General features: G+C 38.9%; 1 protein-coding gene across 1 annotated transcript in view; it reads right to left on the bottom strand.

The window, feature by feature from the left end:
* The window catches only part of LOC120245182 (neuroendocrine convertase 2), a gene marked incomplete at its 3' end in the record, with an annotated part of 232,254 nt that extends 217,497 nt beyond the window's left edge, over positions 1 to 14,757 (bottom strand). Inside the window, exon 1 of the mRNA XM_039252110.1 lies at positions 14,539 to 14,757. Coding sequence (XP_039108041.1) covers positions 14,539 to 14,715 — 177 coding nt within the window. The remainder of the gene's footprint in view (positions 1 to 14,538) is intronic.
* Positions 14,758 to 19,977: the final 5,220 nt, after the last annotated feature.

The following is a 19,977-nucleotide window of genomic DNA, read 5'->3' as shown; positions in this document are numbered from 1 at the left end:
TATGTAACACATCAGTCTGTCATTTTGTGAGCATCTGATGATAATGTAAGTGTTTAGGCTTTTCCCTCATTTATTTTTATATTTATTGAGTGCTTACTAAATGTACAGTGCTGTTAATTACTAAGAGAGAAGTCAAAGAAACATAAATTCCTGTTCTGTATTTCACCTAGTGTAAATCCAATAGGTTGTGTTTGGTGCAGAATCCTTGAATCTACAAGCAGCTTTGTTTGGAAAACTGATATTCATACAACTTTTATAGGTAAAGTGTTGAAAAGCAGGCCGGGGGATCTGCAGTGAACTGGTGTGGTCAGACCCAGATAGTGTATGTGGCTAATTACTCATAGGGATCTCATACAGTCAGGTTCTCTGTCTCATCCAGTGTGAAAGGCGAATACAATGGTTCTGGTCTCTGAATCTCAGCCAACAAATGACAGGATTCAAATGCTCATTGCCAGTAGTGAAGAACATAAACATGTTTAATCTCCTTTTCCTCAGGTATAAAATGAGAGGTTAAACTAATGTCTTTTTATGATTACTTCCTGTAATTCCATAATTGTAGATATTATTTGTAAAACTTTTTTTTTTTTTACAAATAGTTTGTTGTCAAGTTAGTTTCCATATAACACCCAGTGCTCATCCCCACAAGTGCTCTCCTTCATGCCCATCACCCTCCCCACTACCCGACACCCATCAGTCCTCAGTTTGTTCTCAGTATTCAAGTCTCTCATGGTTTGCCTCCCTCCCTCTCCCCCACTATTTCCCCCTTCTTCTCCCCCACAGTCTTCCATTAAGTTCCTCCTAATCCTCGTATATGTGCAAACATATGATATTTGTCCTTCTCTGCCTGACTTATTTCGCTCAGCATAACACCCTCAAGGTCCATCCATGTTGCTACACAAGGCCAGATTTCATTCTTTCTCATTGCCATGTAGTATTCCATCGTATAGATAAACCACATCTTCTTGATCCATTTGTCCGTTGATGGACACTTAGGTTCTTTCCATATTTTGGCTATTGTTGAGAGTGCTGCTATGAACATTGGGGAACATGTGCTCCTATGCATCAGCATTTCTATATCCCATGGGTAAATTCCTAGCAGTGCTATTGCTGGGTCATAGGGGAGTTCTATTGTTAATTTTTTGAGGAACCTCCATGCTGTTTTCCAGAGGGGCTGCACCAATTTACATTCCTACCAACAGTGTAGGAGGGTGCCCGTTTCTCCACATCCTCGCCAGTATCTAGAGTTCTCTGATTTGCTCATTTTAGCCACTCTGACTGGTGTGAGGTGGTATCTCAGTGTCGACACTGTAAAACTTTAAATGACTCTAGATAAACCACTTAGAGTAATTAAACTAACACATCACAATTTTTTGGCGGGATAGCAATTTCCAAGTGGTCTGACGAGATTTTAGAAACTGTAATTTAAACATCGTTAAAATGACGTATATTTAAATCACCTCAATACTTTTCCTCTTTTCCCTCCCTTACACTTCTTGAAGAAATTGTCTTGATACCTCCGCTTCATCATATTTCATATTACTCTTCACAATTTGGCTTCCTTCCTATCATAGACATGATCACTTTTCTGCTCAGACCTCTTTGGGCCTTAGCATTTAGTGCATGCCAGTTCTGCATCTTTTCATCTGAGTTTTCTCTAGTTGGCCAAATTCTGCTCTTCTGAACATATGCCAGGTCAAAACACTGGAGACTTAATGCCACTCAGGAGTAATTAGCAATCACAAATCGGTATAATTATTGCAAATACCCCAGCTCCCTCACACCTCTGGCAGGATAACTCTGGTGCATGTGTTTTACACCAGCTCTCTCTCGAGAGTTTCCTGGTGGGGGAAACTGAGCCTCCAGTTATTCACTTTCCCTTTCCTGTTTCAATTCCCCCACACCCTTACCAGTATTTTCTAGACCGATCCCTTAAATAACCAACTTTCATTTAAATTCTTATCCCAGGGACTACTCCTGGAAACCCAAACTAACATATATGTCCTCTTCCAATGTGCTAAGGTGGCTCCTCCAATTTAAAAAGGACTTCATCTCTAAAACCAGTGGCCTAGGTTCCTCCATTCTTTCTTTCTTAACCCTCATTTCCTTTCCTTTCACAGCCCTCAAGTCTCCTTCCCTATCTCTAACAATCCAAGCTCTGTCTCCTTGCCTGGCTCCTCTTTTCCCCTTCATGTCCAAAGTTCTCCAAGATTTTGTCCTAGGACCTCTTCTCCCCTTTTTCTCTCAACACTCTTCCTTGGCAATGCTATCTACTGCTGTGGTATGACTGAGGTGGATGTGGATGGATGCTTGTACATTTGACTTTCAATCCTTGACCAGCTTTACCTCTTTTTGACTTTGATAACGAACTTTCTTGGGCATCATCATTATCTGGATGTGCTCTGGACTCAGAGCCTTGAGAGTTAACACCCCAGTGACTAACCATCATTGCTTTCTCTCAGTTCTCTCACTATTAATCCCAGTTTACCTTCTATTCTAGTTTACTGGTATTCTCTAATTGTTAAAAACTTCATTTTTCCCTCTTTCGACTTCTATTACCCCCACGTAAGTGCTATTTAAGAAAATGATGCAATTGATATACTATAAATCCGTTCTCTCCCTCTTGGCCCCTCAGTACTTCCTAGAAGTCATTGTCTGTCCTTTGTCAGCATTTCTTCACTTGCCACTAACAGTGTGCAAAATGTTATCTCCCTTGAAGCCCCCACCCCATCACCTCTTCCCTCACTGGAAGTGTTGACTTTGCCTCCTTCACCTTTGAAGTAGTTGTGACTCCTCAGTGGGTATTCTCCCCATATCCTCTTCTGTGACCTACACACTGAACTTCATCTGCTCATCCTGCTCTTTTAGCTCAGATAGAAGAGAGTTCCTTTTTCCTGCTCAGGCTCCATTCATTTTTCAGTAAAACCCAGCTAACCAGGAGACAAATGAAGATGAAGAATTTGGGATTGAAGAAGCAATTGGTTGTGCAATTGTGGGATTGAAGAACCAATTGGTTGATTCAATTGGGAATGAAGAAACAGTTGTGATGAAATCACAAACAATTTTAATGTAGAACAAATATAAGCAATACTTTTTATATTTATATATTTATACTGTTATATCTATATATTTATATATAATTCACAGTTGTATGCAGAAAGTTAACATTTATATGTAGCCTAGTGCAAAATAATGGCACACCTAAGGTGAATAGGGGAGGCAAGAGGAAGTATTAGGAGGCTAATGTCCCCACTTTTCTAAGCATGGACTCCACAATTCACTAAAATTGAAATATATATTGAATTAATTAAACATATCATTAAATGTATATTATCTACCTATCTACCATTTACATGTAAAATAGTCACAAACTCCTCAGTACCATCACAATATATTTTTTTTTAATTTTAGGGAGACCATTTACAAAATGATATCTCTTGTATGACTAATTTATCTGAAGTTTAATAATATCATCAATTTTTTTTCAGTTTTCTTTCTTTTTGTTAAATTCCGTAATAATCAAATGAATAATTTAAAACTTAAAGTAGTATGTACAGGGGCACCAGGGTGGCTCAGTCAGTTAAGGTGCCAAGTCTTGATTTCCACTCAGGTCATGATCTCCCAGGTGGTGAGACTGAGCCCCATGTCAAGCTGCTTGAGATTTCCTCTCTCTCTCTGCCCCTCCTCTACTCATGTGTGTGTTCTCTCTCTCTGTCTCTCAAAAATAAATAAACATTTTTTTAAAAGTAGTGTATACAGTATAATCCCAGTTCTGTAAAACTATTTATCTAACTACTTTTCTATATATATTCTTACAGAAATATGTGCAACAAAATTTACTTAATGCTATTAATGGTTATTTCTGAATAATGGGATCTGGGCTAATAAAAAAACCCCACCTTTTTTTCAGTGCTTTTTTGGTACTACTTTATATTTAAAAATAGTAATGAGAATGTGTAATTTTGACAAAAATAATGAAGTTATTGTAGTTTTTACATGATCAGGGAGTCTTAATTTATGTCAAGTTAGTAACTTGGTTATTCATATTCATTGCATTCATGAGGACTGCAACAAGTAAGAAAACTGTGTTTACACTGAGAGATTCACCATCTCCCCCTCCCGCCCCCGTAGAAGAATTCACATGTTTTGTTTGCTTGTTTGTTTAAATCTCAAGGGGAAAGATGCTCAGTTATCTAAGAAATCTGATACCAATGTAAATTAAATCATCCATTCAACAACTACTCACTGTAGGTTTAGTTTTATCAGGCATTGTGTTTATACAGAAAGCAAGACTGATGATGTCATTACTCTCAGCTTATATTAAAACACTGGAACAGTGAAAGCCAAGTATCCCAGGTCAAGGCAATTTTTTTCTAATGCAGTTACTGTGACACATGTTTTAAACCTAAGTTATTATCTTCATGTTCTTGATATCTCAGAATAAATCATTCTACATGTCTCTTATCTTCCTTTGAACTCTTTCTACCTTGACACAAAGTAAGCATTAAGTGAATCTATTTAGCAAAACTTAGAAGAAGAATTGGATGCTCATGAGAGTTGATGTGAAGCAAAAATGAACTATTGGGACCTCATCAAGATAAAAATCTTTTTTACAGCAAAGGAAACAATCAGCAAAACTGAAAGGCAACCAATGGAATGTGAGAAGATATTTGCAAATGACATATCAGATAAAAGGTTGGTATCCAAAATCTATAAAGAACGTATCAAACTTGTCACCCAAAAAACAATTAATCCAGTGAAGAAATGGGCAGAAGACACATATAGACACTTTTCCAAAGAGAGCATCCAGATGGTTAACAGACACATGAAAAGATGCTCAATATCACTCATTATTAGGGAAATACATATCAAAACCACAGCGAGATGCCACCTCACACCTGTCAGAATGGTTAAAATTAACAACTCAGGAAACAACAGTTGTTGGCAAGGATATGGAGAAAGGGGCACCCTTTGGCACTATTGGTGGGAATGTAAACTGGTACAGCCACTCCAGAAAACAGTATGGAGACTCCTCAAAAAATTAAAAATAGAGCTATCCTACAACCCAGCAATTGTTCTACTCAGAATTTATCCAAAGGATACAAAAATGCCGATTCAAAGGGTTAGATGCACCCCAATGTTTATAGCAGCACTATGGACAATAGCCAAATAATGGAAAGAGCCAAAATATCATCAGCTGATGAATGGATAAAGATGTGATATATATATACATATACTGAATGTATATATATACATATGTATATATATATATATATACTGAATATTACTGGGCAATCAAAAAGAATGAAATCTTGCCATTTGCAACATGAATGGAACTAGACTGTATTATGCTAAGCGAAATTAGTCAGTCAGAGAAAGACAAATATATGATTTCACTCATGTGTAGAATTTAAGAAACAATAGGAAAAGAAGGAAAAATAAGATAAAAACAGAGAGGGAGGCAAACCATAAGAGACTCTTAAATACAGAGGACAAATTGAGGGTTTCTGGAGGGGTGTTGAGTGGGGAATGGTCTAAATGAGTAATGGGCATTTAAGGGGGGCAGTTGTTGGAATGAGCACTGGGTGTTATATGTAAGTGATGAATCACTAAAATCTAATCCTGAGGTCATTAGTACACTATGTATTAACTAACTTGGATTTAAATAAAAATTTTAAAATGTGTATATTAATTAATTTGATACAGAATTAAAATAAGAATTATAAAAATTAATAAAGTTATAAATAAAGAACAACCCTAGGATCCTATAATTTTCATGTTCTTGTCACCTTCATAATGGAAAAACTATCAATATCCTGTGATATTCTTGTCTATCTATTTCATTTCTATCAGAAAATTAAGGATTTGTGTCCATGTTTCACTTTCAACCTAAGAGTTTATTATATTCAATTATTCTCATCAGAGGAGCTCAGCACATCACATCCTTCTCCAAAAAGTCATGGTCAAATTGCTTTAGGGACAAAAATGATTTGTCAAGAGAATTTATTGCTTTGTATATATACCTAATGTTGAAGCCATTCATTACTATGGAACCATTACATTTAGGGTAGAACTGTTAATTCAAATGTAATTTCTTGATCCCCTAACCATTAGTGGAATTTAGTTACTTAATGGACTTCAGTTATTTTATATATATACTTCTAAAGAAGTATACACACACACATAAATATATGTATATATATACTTCTTTAGAAGTATATTAGTATATCAGTAAAGAAGGTGAAACTAAAACTCTTGCTTTCAAACTGTCCTGTGATTATTTGATTCTCAAATAATAATCCACAAATTCAATTCAGGGCTTCTTTTTGAAATGATGAATCTGAGCTCAAATGTAAAGTGAAGCCATGGCTCTAGTGGGTGGAAAAAGTATGAACTTGAGGTTTCATGTTTTATTTTTAAAGCCTGACTTCTTTGAGCAGTTACAGCCAAATATATAATTCCTGCAAGCTTAACTATAGCATCACTCCCTGATGTGCTATAACATTATGATCTACAGCTAATAAGACCTTTTGAAAGAGACATTGAATTTTAGATATTCATTTGTTTGAGAAAAAGAGGAGTACTTTTCTCCTTCTTTTGTATTTTGATCAAGTTTTAACTGCAGGCTTTATTTTTTTCTGCTCAAAGAGCTAATCTATTCTATTAATGATAATTTATAAGTTGGAGATTTTAGGGAAACACAGGAGTCTGCCAGTCATTGACTTGCTGCCTGTTACCTACTTCTATTTCCTAGTTAAATTGCTGTCTATAAATAAGTGGATGCCACTGGGGTAGTTTTTTGAAAACTAGTTCTTCAAGTGCCTTTTCTCTGAGTTAATGGCCGAATAGTCACCTTGTGATCCAAGTTTATTTATCAGTCAAGAAGCACATAATAAGTACCTATTATAAGTAAAGCGTATTGGTTGCCAGTGGGATAAGAGTATTTAATGGATTTTGTATTTTTCCTGGAGAAAAAAATCGCAAAGACCTGTAATTGGTTGACATTATGAGGTGTAGATATAGGAGCTTTCATAGGTTTTTTAAAAATTATCGTTCTTATAATCTGGTTTGGTTTGGTTGTAAGGTTCAGAGAGTACTCTAGCAACTTAAGAAAAAGGATATTTATTGGTAGTCCATTGGTGGGTAATGTTGGTTGTTCCAAAGATAAACTCTCAAATCCCAGTGTTTAATGTAATAGCAATTTAATTTCTCACCCATAAAGAGTGATTCTTCTAAGTCAAGAATCAGGGACCTGGGGTCCTTTGGTCTTGTGATTCTGCCATCTTTGGCATTTGGCTTCCAAAGTTACTGTTCTTAATCACATTAAACCTCAGAAGAGAAAGGTGGAGAATCAACCTATGGTGAGTTGTTATGCATCAAGCAAGGAAAAAGTGCACATCACTTCTGCTTACATTACATTGGCTAGGATTCTAATATGGTAGTACCTATCTTCAAGGCAGGCTGGGAAATGTGGTATTGCTGTGGCCCACGGAGAAGATGAAATTAGTTTGGTAAATAGTTTTTGCTTTCTGTCACAAATATCTTTTGTTAGGAAATGGAGCTGGAAAGTTATAGGAACTCAGATGAAATGTCTACATCTCTGATGGCCTGGATGGGCTTTTCATGGCAACTAGATCCCATTCTCCTTTCTATAGCAACTAGTGAATCAAATTTCCTAAGTCAGCATGATTGGTTAAGATAATTACCATAGTCTATAGTGAATTAAATTCATTGGATTATTTGAGCCAGGCCCTCTCAAGGATCATGGCCAACTCCTGGATGGGTTCCCATTGCGCTGAGTGTTTACTCCTCACTCAATCAGTTGTCACTCCTGGTAAAGTACAACTTACAATTGTCTTCTTGAGCAAAAAAAAAAAAAAAAAAGTAGCCAAGCCATCATCTTATTATTATTACTACTACCAATATAGGTTAAAAAATTTTTTTAAGCTTCATTTATTTTTGAAGGAGAAAGACAGACAGAGAGTGAGCAGGAGGAACAGAGAGAAAGGAAGACACAGAATCCAAAGTAAGCTCCAGGTCTGAACTGTTAGCACAGAGCCTGATGCAGCGCTCGAACTCACAAACTGTGAGGTCATTACTTGAGCCGAAGTCAGATGATTAACTGATTGAGCCACCCAGGTGCTATAATAGGCTTTTTATTTATGCATTTGCCACTATGTTCAGAACTTACACACGCTATATAATTTATTTTTCACAACCACCATATTTTATTAGCCATTTCAAATAAACATGAGCCTCTTAGAGACTTCATAATCTAGACAAGTTTCCAGTACTTAAAAATTCTAAATCCCATCATCTATACCTTTGAACATTGCTGTTCCTGGCATTCTTCAGTCACAAGACAGGTATTGGATATAGCGAGTGTTGTAACAAATGTTACTGGTGCCAAGAAAAAGGAACAGATTAAATGCAGTGGAAGTCCCAAAGAAATAGAGAATGTTTTGGTCTATGTCAATCAGATAAGGCCTTAAGGGATAAGCTTGGACTTGACCTACAGCATACTGTATTAAGTTAGAGTCCAAAAGGAATTAATGGCTTTCATGTTGGGGGAGTTGAGTCCTGGGCTATTTACCTTTGGCTACCATGGTAGTAGATCTTGTAGTTTCAGAAAAATTGTTCCTTAAGGGTTTATTAGATATGAATCCTTTTGGAAATACTTAAGATCAAATCTATATGCTGTTTTGTTTCCCTCCTCTGAACCATGTTAATCTTGATCTAGAGAAGTATGGGGCAGAGGGTGGAAGACTACTTCTTCTGACTCACAATTGATCCATGATGAAATGAAAGTGAAATTATAGAATCTGGTTTCAATATTGTTAACATCATTAAAAGGGTGAAAATAATATCCTCTCCTAATACTATCCTATCCATAATAGCTAAAGAGCAAAAAGAAAAAGAAAGAAAAGAAAAGAAAGAAGGGAAGAAAGGAAAGAAGGAAGGAAAGAAAGAAAACTGACAAAAAACCCAAAACTTTTCAGGGGAAAAGACTTGACAAATGACGTATAAAAAAGGATTTCCAAACCACCAATAAGCACATGAAGAGGCATTCCACTTCAGCTGATCATCAAGGAAATGCAAATTAAAATCACAATGAAATACCATTATGTACCCACCAAAATAACTAAAAGCAAAAGGTATAAAAAGTCAAATGTTGGTGAGAATGTGGAGCAATCAGATACCACACACACTGCTGGTGGTCAGTTTGTCTGTGGCAGGCAGAATTCTGAGATGACCCCTAAGATTTTCTCTCCCTGGTATACATGCCCTGTATAATCCCCTCCCCATGAGTGTGGGGACAAGATTGTGAAGATGATGGATTTCATTATGTGATTAGATTACATTTTGTGGCAGAGGTAAAAAGTTTTATCAAATATAGTTAAGGTCCCAAATCAGTTTAACTGAATTAAGCGAAATCAGGCTCACCTAAGCAGGGACTGAGCCTTTCCTGAAAGAAGGGTGAAAGTGTGAGAAGGTTTATGAAAAGGGTCATGCAGCAAGGTCATGAGAATAGCCTCCAGAAGCTGAGTGGAACTTGCAAAAATTGATGACTCCAGCTCTATAACTACAAGGAGCTGAATTCTAAACACCTGAATATGCTTGGAAGTGGATTTCCTCTTAGATGTGCCTGTAGATGAGGACATAGCTGGCCAGTGTCTTGATTTCTACCTGTAAGCCCTTTAGTAGAAGATCCAGCTAAAACATGCCAGACTCCTTATCTATGAAAACTATGAAATATCAAATTTATGTGGCCACAAATTCTGTAGTATTTGTTACACAGCTTTAGAAAACTGATACAGTCTCCTAAAATTGAATTCTACTGAACAATTCTACTCCTAGGGATATTCCCAACAGAAAGGCATATATGTTGGGAATGCATACACTATGAAATATATACACTACAACATCCACAGAAGCAATAATCGTAATAGCTTAAAACTAAAAACTACCCAATGAGCAAGAGGGGGAACTTATGGGGTATGGGTAATATTTTGTTTCTTGATTTAGATGCTCATTACATATATGTGCCCAGTTTGTGAAAGTTTACAAATCTGTGTTCTTTCTTAAATTATATTTCAATAAAGTTTAAAAAATTAATTTTAACATTAGATTCAATTAAAAATTAAATTAAATTAAAAAGTCAATTAAAATGGAAAGAAGTCTATTCTTTTATTGTATACCAGCAAAATTATTACTAGGCTTTTTAAAATGCTGTGGCGCCTGGGTGGCTTAGTCGGTTAAGCGTCCGACTTTCACTTAGGTCATGATCTCGCAGTTCGTGGGTTCGAGCCCCGCGTCGGGCTCTGTGCTGACAGCCAGCTCGGAGCCTGGAGCCTGTTTCAGTCTGTGACTCCCTCTCTCTCTGACCCTCCCCTGCTCACGCTGTCTCTCTCTCTCCTAGAAATAAATAAAACATAAAAAAATAATAAAAAAAAAATAAAATGCAAAGATCACCCATATAAAAAGTGGTCACATGATTTTACTTGTGTAATTATCCTAGTCTCAGTCCTAGCTGGACAAAAACCAAAACCTACTGTAGCAAAACAAAAACACTTAATTGTCATTTGTTTGGATTTTCACCTTAATTCTTACTTGATTTTTGGGTAACCTTCAACATATTGCTTTAATAAATATTTTTTGTTCTTCTTCCAAGAGGTTTAGAATTACTATTGTATTAAGACTTTTAAGTCATTCTTTGGAAAAACACCTCTGATGTTATTTTCAACTCACACACTCTTTTAGACATATGCATATGTCTATACATCTTTTTTGATGAACAGATATCTTTGAACCAGGTCACAATAAAATAGAAAACTTTAGTCTCAATACACCTTTCTGACAGTAAAGTTATGGGTATTTTTATTCCATTTAAGGAGGAAATATATTTGTTTGGTCATGGCCTTGCAAGAGTTTGGCAAAATAATCAATAGATATTCATTTAATATCTCATTAATAGACCACTGTGCTAAATATAGGACTATAAGAAGACATAGTATATTGTTTCTCCTCTTGGAAGATTTATGATCTACATATATACTCATATACATCTGTTAATGACATAGGTTTATATGTTAATACCAAATAGGTGCTGGATATAGCAAAAATTAAAAAGAAAGGAAAGGGAAAACATCAGAACTCTAAAATGGTGCTCCGAGAGTAGAGTTCTTGGCTGTCCATGAAGGTTTCCTGGAGGCAGTTTGGTAGAAAAACAAAGTTATTTTCCACAAAACAAATTTGGTTTTAAATCTGAGATTTTTCACTTTCCAGATACAAGCTTAACTGCTTGGAGCTTTAAGTTTTTCATCTGAAAATTAGGTCTGATGGCAGCAATTTTTACCTCACAGGTTTGTGAGGTTAGATGGGATAACTTAATAAAATGGCAGGTTCCCCTAGTCTGCATAGCTGACCCTTCTTTTGGATGAATAAATAATCACCAAGGATCCTTGGTATCTGACCCTAAGCATTGGAGAAGATGTGGCAATAGGGAGCTGGAAGATACGCTAAGTGTTAGAGAGAGGAAGAGAAGAACGTATTGTGGGTTTAAAATGAAAAAAAAAAGTAACAAAAGTGCAGTACAGCATGATGAAAACAAGACAGGACAGTGTGTGAGAAACCTGGAGGAACAGAAACTAAGGAAGTTTCCTTACAGGCTGGCAAACCCAGTAATAGGCTGGCTATGGTGAGGAAACTAGAAATATAAAGGCTATGATCCTTGAATATTTACCTTTTAAGTGGAAAGATAATACTTACATCCACATTTACTTACATATATAAAATGACTGAAGGAAGAGTGATGGGATGTACTAGCTTATGTCATATAGGCTTTGCTTTTTCATCCCATGGAAATTTGAAGATGAGAGAGCACATTGTGGTTCATAGCATCAGGGAAGGTTTGGAGCTCAGTCTTGAAGGATGGGTGGGACACAAACCCAGGGAAGGAAAAGAGGGCTCCTTCCACACAGGTGTGACATCATGCAAAGATTTGTCAGGCAGAAGCATTGTCACATAGATAGGTTTTTTAACTTAACTATGTATCAGAACAAAAATCATTTGGATAAGAGATACTATTTTTGAGAGGTTATAGAGAGGTGAGGAGAGGTGGCAAGGTAAAAGCTCATTTTTCCCAGATAGAAATTGCATGTTTGAGGCTGATTCAAAACCAGTGGTCTCCTCTCAAATAAAGAGTAGAGATGAAAGAGACTTAGGTATCTGATTATACCCCAACGTATGCATTCCCTGAGATTTCACAGTAAGTATATCAAGATTATCCAGATATATTTATGATGAGATTGTCCCTACCCTTCCTTTCTCAAACTCCACCATCAAAACTATAAATCCCTCATTAAGCTCTTTACCTCTATACTAAAAAAAAAAAAAAAAAAAAAAAAAAAGACCTGTTGGAGAATTAATAAGTCAAGTCAAGCCATTTTCTGTCTTAGCTACACTTGGATTTGCTTAAGTTGCTAAGATCCTAAAGGACATTATTGTCCAAAAAGGAAGTAAAGAGAAGGTAGCAATAGTCTGCCTTCACTATGAAAAGATGCATGGTATGGGGAGAGAGTAGCAGGTATTCCTGCATCAGCTGCAGCCCCTTTAGAGTCAAAAACTAAAAAGCTTGATGCCATATCCCTTTTCAGCACACCTCAAAGCTCAACGCATTTTGCAGAACACTTAGCCTGTTTGATATGTACTAAAAGGTAAAGAGCATGAGTTTCTTTCTGAAAGATCTGGGTTTAAATCCAGATCTGGTTGTTTTTACCTTGGGCCATGATCTGAACCAATGTCCTTATCAGTACCATGAACTTAATAATAGTAGCTTCCTCAGAGTGGTTGAGCATATTAAATAAGAAGATGTGTAAGGACTCCAGCACATAAGGGTGCTCCATTGTTGTAAGGTAATAATAATCACTGTTACAATCACTGTTATATTTATGGCTCCTGGGTCCTGAATCTTGCCTCCTAACAAGTTAGGGGCATGGGGTGAGAAGGAAGAAAGGTTTGTTTGTTTGTTTATTTATTGTGTTGAAATAGACACAAACTCTTGAAACAGCCCCAGACCCTGGGCCAGAACCACAGCCGGCTACTCCCTCAGCTCGCATCTTCTCTCCCCTGCTCCACCCACGCTTCCCGGAAGCAACAAGTCCCGCCCGCGCGCCACTCGTAGACCCTGCGGGCTTCTCCTCCCAGACCAGTCTTACTTGCGGCGAAACCCACCTGGAGTCGAAATCGCTTCTGCCAACGCCCTACCGGGGAGGGAGAGCCAGCTGCTCGTGAGGGAGCCGCGGCTGGGAGGGAGACGGGAGGCATGGCAAGTCCGGACAGAGGGACTGATAGGAGACCTAGTTCGCGCTGCCCTTGAGAGGCAAAAACAACAAAAGACGGCACCCACCGCTCCTCTCCAGCCCCTCTGCCGGAATCAGGAGGGAGAAGATAGGGCCCCGAATCCCACAGACCTCCACCCGGCCCTCTGGTTGCCAAATCGCATCCCTACGTCTTCCACGCTCCCCTTGTCCGGTTTCTCCGTGCACCCTCACTCCACCCCACCTCTCGCCAGGTCTCCTAAGGACATTTGCGATTTCTGACAAGATATTTCGTAAGAAGGACAAGTAGGTAAGCCACGGCCCCCCGCCCAGCACTCTGCTCTCCGCTGCCTCCCAGAATGGATACCCTGGAGTCACAAAAGGAGTCCCAAGACGTCTTAGGTTGGGAGCCTTATCCAGCTGCCCGAGCAGTTGAACTCTGACAACTTCTTGGAATGAGGATCCCCGCGCACTCGTGGGAAAGCCATGCTGGCCGCCCACACACCAGGAGAGACACCCCAACTTCTCCATGGGAATTCCTCTAAAAATCTGCCTTTCAGCTTCTAAAGCTGTGAGTTGAGAATCAGAGAGAAAACTAGGAATACGCTTCGGGACCGGGCGCTCGTGGGCAGGGGCAAGGGCGAGAAGTTCCACCCCGATTTTGGAAAGAAAACCCAGTTCAGGTCTCCAAGTCCCCTGGAGCCAGAGAGCTGTTAAGGAACAAGGGCCGAAGTCACCGGGAGGGAAGTCCTCCTAGCGCGGAGTCTGAAAAGCTCGGAGGTGAATTGCAATGTCCAAGCTTTTAGCCTTGTCCCTAGGAAACTACTCTTTCTCCAGGGGATGGGGGCGGGGGATACATCCCTGGCAAAGAATGCTAACGTCAAGCCCAGATGCTCAGCACTTCACTCCCCCATCCCCAAGCAGCCTTGAGAACTTGGTACCTCGGACAGCAGCCCGGGCGCAAGGCATTGTTAGAAAGGTGTTATCTTGTTTTCGCCACCAAGTCAAAGAGCAATAAATTATTTTTATGACCTTACTAGTACAATTTGAAGGACATTTTAATTACATAACCCGTGAAAGATCACCGGAGGCAATGTCGTGTTAAAGAGCCCATGGCAGAATATCTGCATCGCATGAGAAAGAAAACTTGCAAATCTGCAATGAGATTGCGCAGGGCTGCCCCCGTTTTGAAACAACATGCGAAATGCAAGGGAGATCTTACCTTTCGGACTCCAAAGCCGTGTTCTGCAGCAACTTGGCGAGCTTCTTCCTCTCCTCCTTTATGCAACTCCACAAGAAAATGATTCGTGAAGACCGGTCTCTCGGCAGATGCAAAAACCATGACACAGAAGAGAAGCCCGGCGGCCGCCTTCCACTGGGAGACACAGCCACCTTTCATCTTTCTTAGGAGTGAAAAGTGGTGCTAGGAGGCGCGCAGGCAGGTGGAGCGGGGGACTCGGAGCAAAGGTGCAAATAAAAATATATATATAGTTTTTTTGTTTGTTTTTTAAAAAAATCTTTGTGTAGAGAAAGAGACTGATTAGGGGGCTCGGAAAGCAGCAAATTAATGTGTGTTCTCCTCCAGCATCTGGCTGGTGGGGAAGCCGTGAAGTCAGTCTCGCTGGCAGAGGTGCAAATGTGGGGAGCTGTGTGTATCTGAGAGAAAGAGCGAGTGTATGTCTGTGCTTGAGGCTAAATCTGCATTTTCAGCTCCTCCTCGGCTCCAATTCCACTGGGGACCGAAGAGAGCACCAGCCTGGCTGACGTGCTCCCGCCAGCAGCCAATGAGAGCCGGATATGCGACGGGCCCCGCCCTGGACCGCCCCAGGCCCACCCCTGCCCGCCCCCAGACCGGCCGGTCCGCCTCCGCCGGCGGGGGGCGCTGAGCTGCGAGCCCGCGCCCCCGCCCCTTTCAGAACCCTGGAGAGCTCCTCCATCTCTCCACCCAGGCCCGCCTAGCTCCCAGGAAAATCCCCCTAGCTGTAATCTGGTCGGCAGCGCCGGAGTGATGTCATTGTTTGTGGAAATCTGTAAGGCTCTGGAAGGGAACTACGGCGTGTGCCGCCCCTGAGGCCCCGAGGGGAGCAGGGGCACCGGCCTCTCCCTATTCCTCTCCCCTGCTAGTATTCGGCTGCAAAACAACTCTCTCTTCCTCTCTCTCTCAAGGCATACTTGCTTCTCTCGCTCAATAACAAAGCAAATGTTAACCCTCCCCTCGCCACTTTGGGCAAATCCCGGGGAGGATTATTCCCCTTCCTTGCACGGGGAAGGTTGGGGAAAGCAGGCTTCTTGAGGTGACTCATGGGTACTAGTATTTATTTATTTATTTATTTATATTTTTGTATGCTCCGGGCTTGTCTGGAACTAAGCAGCTGGGAAGCCTAGCAGGAGATCAAACTCACTCCCGTCGGCAACTGTGATTTGATGAGATTCCTCCGGAGATTCTGGGTTGCTCTGCAGAGATCGCCTTCTAGAGAGGCGCGGCCGGGATTGACATACCTGGAGGTATGTTCTCAGACTTGGGAACATTCAGTTTTGCACAAGGATGGCGAGGGTGTGCATCTGGGAAAGTATAGCCACCAATCCTAGGCGCTGGGCCAAGACTCCAGTTGGGCATTCTCAACTGGGGCGAATTCAGGCCAAGTGACAGCGGGTCAACGAAATTATCCAGTTAAGAAAAGTACACTCCCAGACTACTAATGGCTTACACTGACTTCTTCCTGTCCCAGTGAGAGGAAGCAGGGGTGAGATGTCTGCCCCGAAATCAGGGCAATTGTTTAAAGGCACCTCAAATATTGTTGAGTTATAGAGGACGTACACTGATCCCCACTATCATTTTGCTCCAAAGTTCAAAATTCTGCTTCACCTGGATAAGAGGTGAGACTTTTTTCCTAGAGGCTTAATTACATGTGTGCAAGAGACAAGGAGAGAATAATGTTGACACATTTTACACACACACACACACACACGTTTTATTTTTAACAGACTTCCCCCTTTTCAACTTAGCTTGAACCCAAGAAAAACACTATTGATAGAAATGAATATGCACAATGCCATAGGATACACTGTCTTCAGAGCAGATCCTTTATCCTGACATAGTGGGCTCCCCCAGAGCCCTTTCAAACATTGCCAAATAAAAATACAGACGTTATTGAAAATTTTGAAATCTGTATGTGATTAGTATTAGCATTAGCAGTGGTAGTACTTGAACTCCTTTAAGAAACGCTAAGTGAGGTGCTGAGAAGGTGCTAGCACACAGACTGAAGATGAAAGGGGCCAAAGTGGAGACAAGGTTTCCGAGAGAAAGTATTAATAAAAGGGAACAGAGCTGCTCTTGGTTCCTCAGTTCTTTACTGCTCAGAGGCTCATTTCTGCTGTGATTTTTTTTTTTATCCCCCTATCCTACTCCACAGCTTACCTCTCACAGTCCATCTGTTTGATTTTAACACAAGGTTTTCTTACTAAGAGATCTTCAACTCTTTCTCTGTTTTCCTTATATTTCACCCATATTTTGAATCAAACTACTAGACTGGTATGAAGAAATGCCAAATGATTCTTCCTGCCCTGTATTGTCATTTGGGAAAAAATGACACCAAATGTGAAAATTACATTAGATAGATTCACAATCATAGAGAGCATTTCAAAAGCAGCAACAGAGATAAAAATCTAAGTCTTAAGAAAAATAGATCTGAAGAGCATCAAATAAGTCAATTTAGAAGATTATGGGTGTTGGGAAATAGCACTGCTAATGTAGCTAAATCTCTCTGAAATGAACATGAAATTACCATCTATTCAGATTTATTTATTAATTTTTTCTGAAACCACAAAGCAATACTTCATTTCCTAAATAAATTCCAAAGATGAAATGCTAGTAAATGTTGAATCTTATGTATTTGAATTTTCAATAATTAAAATCATGTAAAATTGGGTACAGGCTAAATAAAACCTGGATGACTGATTAAAATAAGATATTTTTAGTGTTTTACATAGAATACAGTTCATCATAATATTGTCAGAACAGCATAGCAATTGACAATGGAAATCTTTTCATGATGTAAATGCTCAATTTTAAATGCATAATAATGTATGCAAGTGGAGGAAATATATTGATATATTGAATTGTTATTTGAAATACAAATACACATCATGTGCATACACACCTAGCTTTTTTAAGGTAATTATTTCTAGGCTCCTTTTTAAAATTTTGTTTTGTTTTGTTTTGTTTGTTTGTTTGTTTGAATACCAACAGTAACTTTGGAGCAAAAAGGTGAACAGAAGAGAGAAATGGTAGCAGAATGTTTCAAGGACTAAAATAGAGCCCAGTTGGCAGGAACTTTCTTGCAGTCTCTGCAGTTACTGACAATGCCACTTGGGCTAAACCACTGTACCCTGCAAAGCCTTTATCTCCTTATCTGTAAAAGCACACAGTTGGATTAGAGACGCTCCAGGACCAAAGACAAATTGTAATTTCAAAGAGTTGCCAAAGTAGACTATGATATAGAAAGAATCATCAATAGCTTGAGAGATGTTAAGGACAGTGATACTTTTTTATTACATTGTGGTGGCCAGTGGGCTTATTTATTTTTATACCCTCCCACACACACCAAGAGTCTCTTATTTGCTAATTTTATGGATTTGAGGAAAGAATAACTAACACAAACTGGCTGACACTCAGTACCAGACATGAAAACCATCAGTATGTTGAGGTTCTTACCATTTAAGATACTACTGCATCTACAGAAAAAAAAAAGTTTGATTCCAGTTCAAATATGCAACATATCCCATAGAGTCTCTTTGAAGACATTGCCCTACAAACACCAGAATATGCCCATTATATGGGTTCATAACTATAAATCAACAGACCTATATATGATTAAAAGAACCCAAATCACCTAAGGTATGACTAGGACCCTTCTATTCAGATATATTTTCAAGGAGAACTTTGGGCCCGGGGAGCTTCAGGTCAAAGAAAACCCATCACTGAAGAGGAAAGGAAAAATCAGAAGCAGCACTAGGAGAGGCTGCTGGATCTTTGAATATTCTTTTTTTTTTTTAATGTTTTATTTATTTCTAGGAGAGAGAGAGAGAGAGACAGCGTGAGCAGGGGAGGATCAGAAAGAGAGGGAGTCACAGACTGAAACAGGCTCCAGGCTCTGAGCTGGCAGTCAGCACAGAGCCCGACACGGGGCTCGAACCCACTAACCGTTTGATCATGACCTAAGCGAAAGTCGGACGCTTAACCGACTAAGCCACCCAGGCGCCCCTGAATATTCTTTAGTCCATTAGGGAAAAGATCTTAAGTTTCTGTTGATTTCAGTTTGGTGGGGTATAATCTGAAAGGAAATAGACATGTACAACAGAAGGTGCAATTTAAAATTCAGCCATATTAAATATCAGTTGAGTTTTGTCATTACTGTTATATTCATTCTGAGTATTTTAAGTGCAGTAAAATTAATTTCACTGGGTGCCACAATTCTTTACTATCATACTGTATTACCAATCCCTTCAAGTAGATTTCTCCTAAAGACCCTACCCTCCCAGTTCCTTCCACCCCAGCTGATACTCAGGATTTCTGAAGTATTGTTAACCACTGTAAAGGTTTCTACCAAATTTTGGGTTCAACGTTGATCAAGCTTTTAAAAAATTTTCTCCAGATGATTTTTATTTGCCAAGATCTCACCTCATTTCCTAGTGGTATTTATCTACACTCTCATATTTGCAGTAACTCAAGATTCAGGTATTTGGAAATTTTTAATTCATTCCTTAGTATACACCCACTTTTTCTAAATTATTGGGGTTTATTTGGTCCATCCTCCAATTTCTAGAGCTTTTATTGCCTTATGCCTTTTCCTTAAATGACCTATCTCTGTTTTTCCTTCAGTTGCAGTCTTAGGTGACTTTAGTTACCTAAGCCATCTTAAATTAATATAGTGAGGAGGACTTTATTATCAGCAAAGCATTGAATTTAGAGTGTTTTGGGTTGTCTTCATTTTATAACTTCATCAACAAACCATCAAATTTATTCAAACCAATTGACTATTCATAAATAAAAGCTACTCATTGCTTCCTTATTTTCCAAGACTGTAAAAAAATTTTTGTGTTAATTCAGGTTCTATTATTTTGATAGGATTTGAAGTAGCTAAAGAATAAGGACCAAGAACCCTTTTAATCTTCTTTTGAACATTATGAACACATTTCTATTCACTATCTCTGGATTCCTCTTTTGGTCTACAGGGCTACAAAATAATGTTTGCTCACTTGGAAAATTAATTAGCTATTTCTCAGGGCTTATTGGAACATTGCTTATTGTCTGTAGAAAGTGATTACCTATTCATGAATTCTCTACCTTGTGTTATTTTTCTTTCCTTTTTCATGGTCTTAAAAAATACAGTAAATCTCCTTTAATTCACTTTTGAAATGATTATGGAAATTATCTTTAACAGGAAGATGTTTTGTTGGACTCCTTAAATAATGTAGAAGTAACATAGAGAGATAACAAAAGACATAGCTTGTTAGCAAATATAAACTGAATTTAAGAGGATAAAAATTTTATGAGTAAAATAAAAGTTCAAATGTGAAAATGAATATACTAGTTTTTTAAGGCTAACTCTGTCATTGCAAAGAAACATCTGATTCTAGAAAGTCTTTACTTAGACCTAGT

This window comes from Hyaena hyaena, unplaced genomic scaffold (genome assembly GCF_003009895.1).
Source record: "Hyaena hyaena isolate Hyena2069 unplaced genomic scaffold, ASM300989v1 scaffold_411, whole genome shotgun sequence".
NCBI lineage: Eukaryota > Metazoa > Chordata > Mammalia > Carnivora > Hyaenidae > Hyaena > Hyaena hyaena.
The sequence above is the reverse complement of the archived record's forward strand: the minus strand, read 5'-3'. Positions and strand labels throughout refer to the sequence as shown.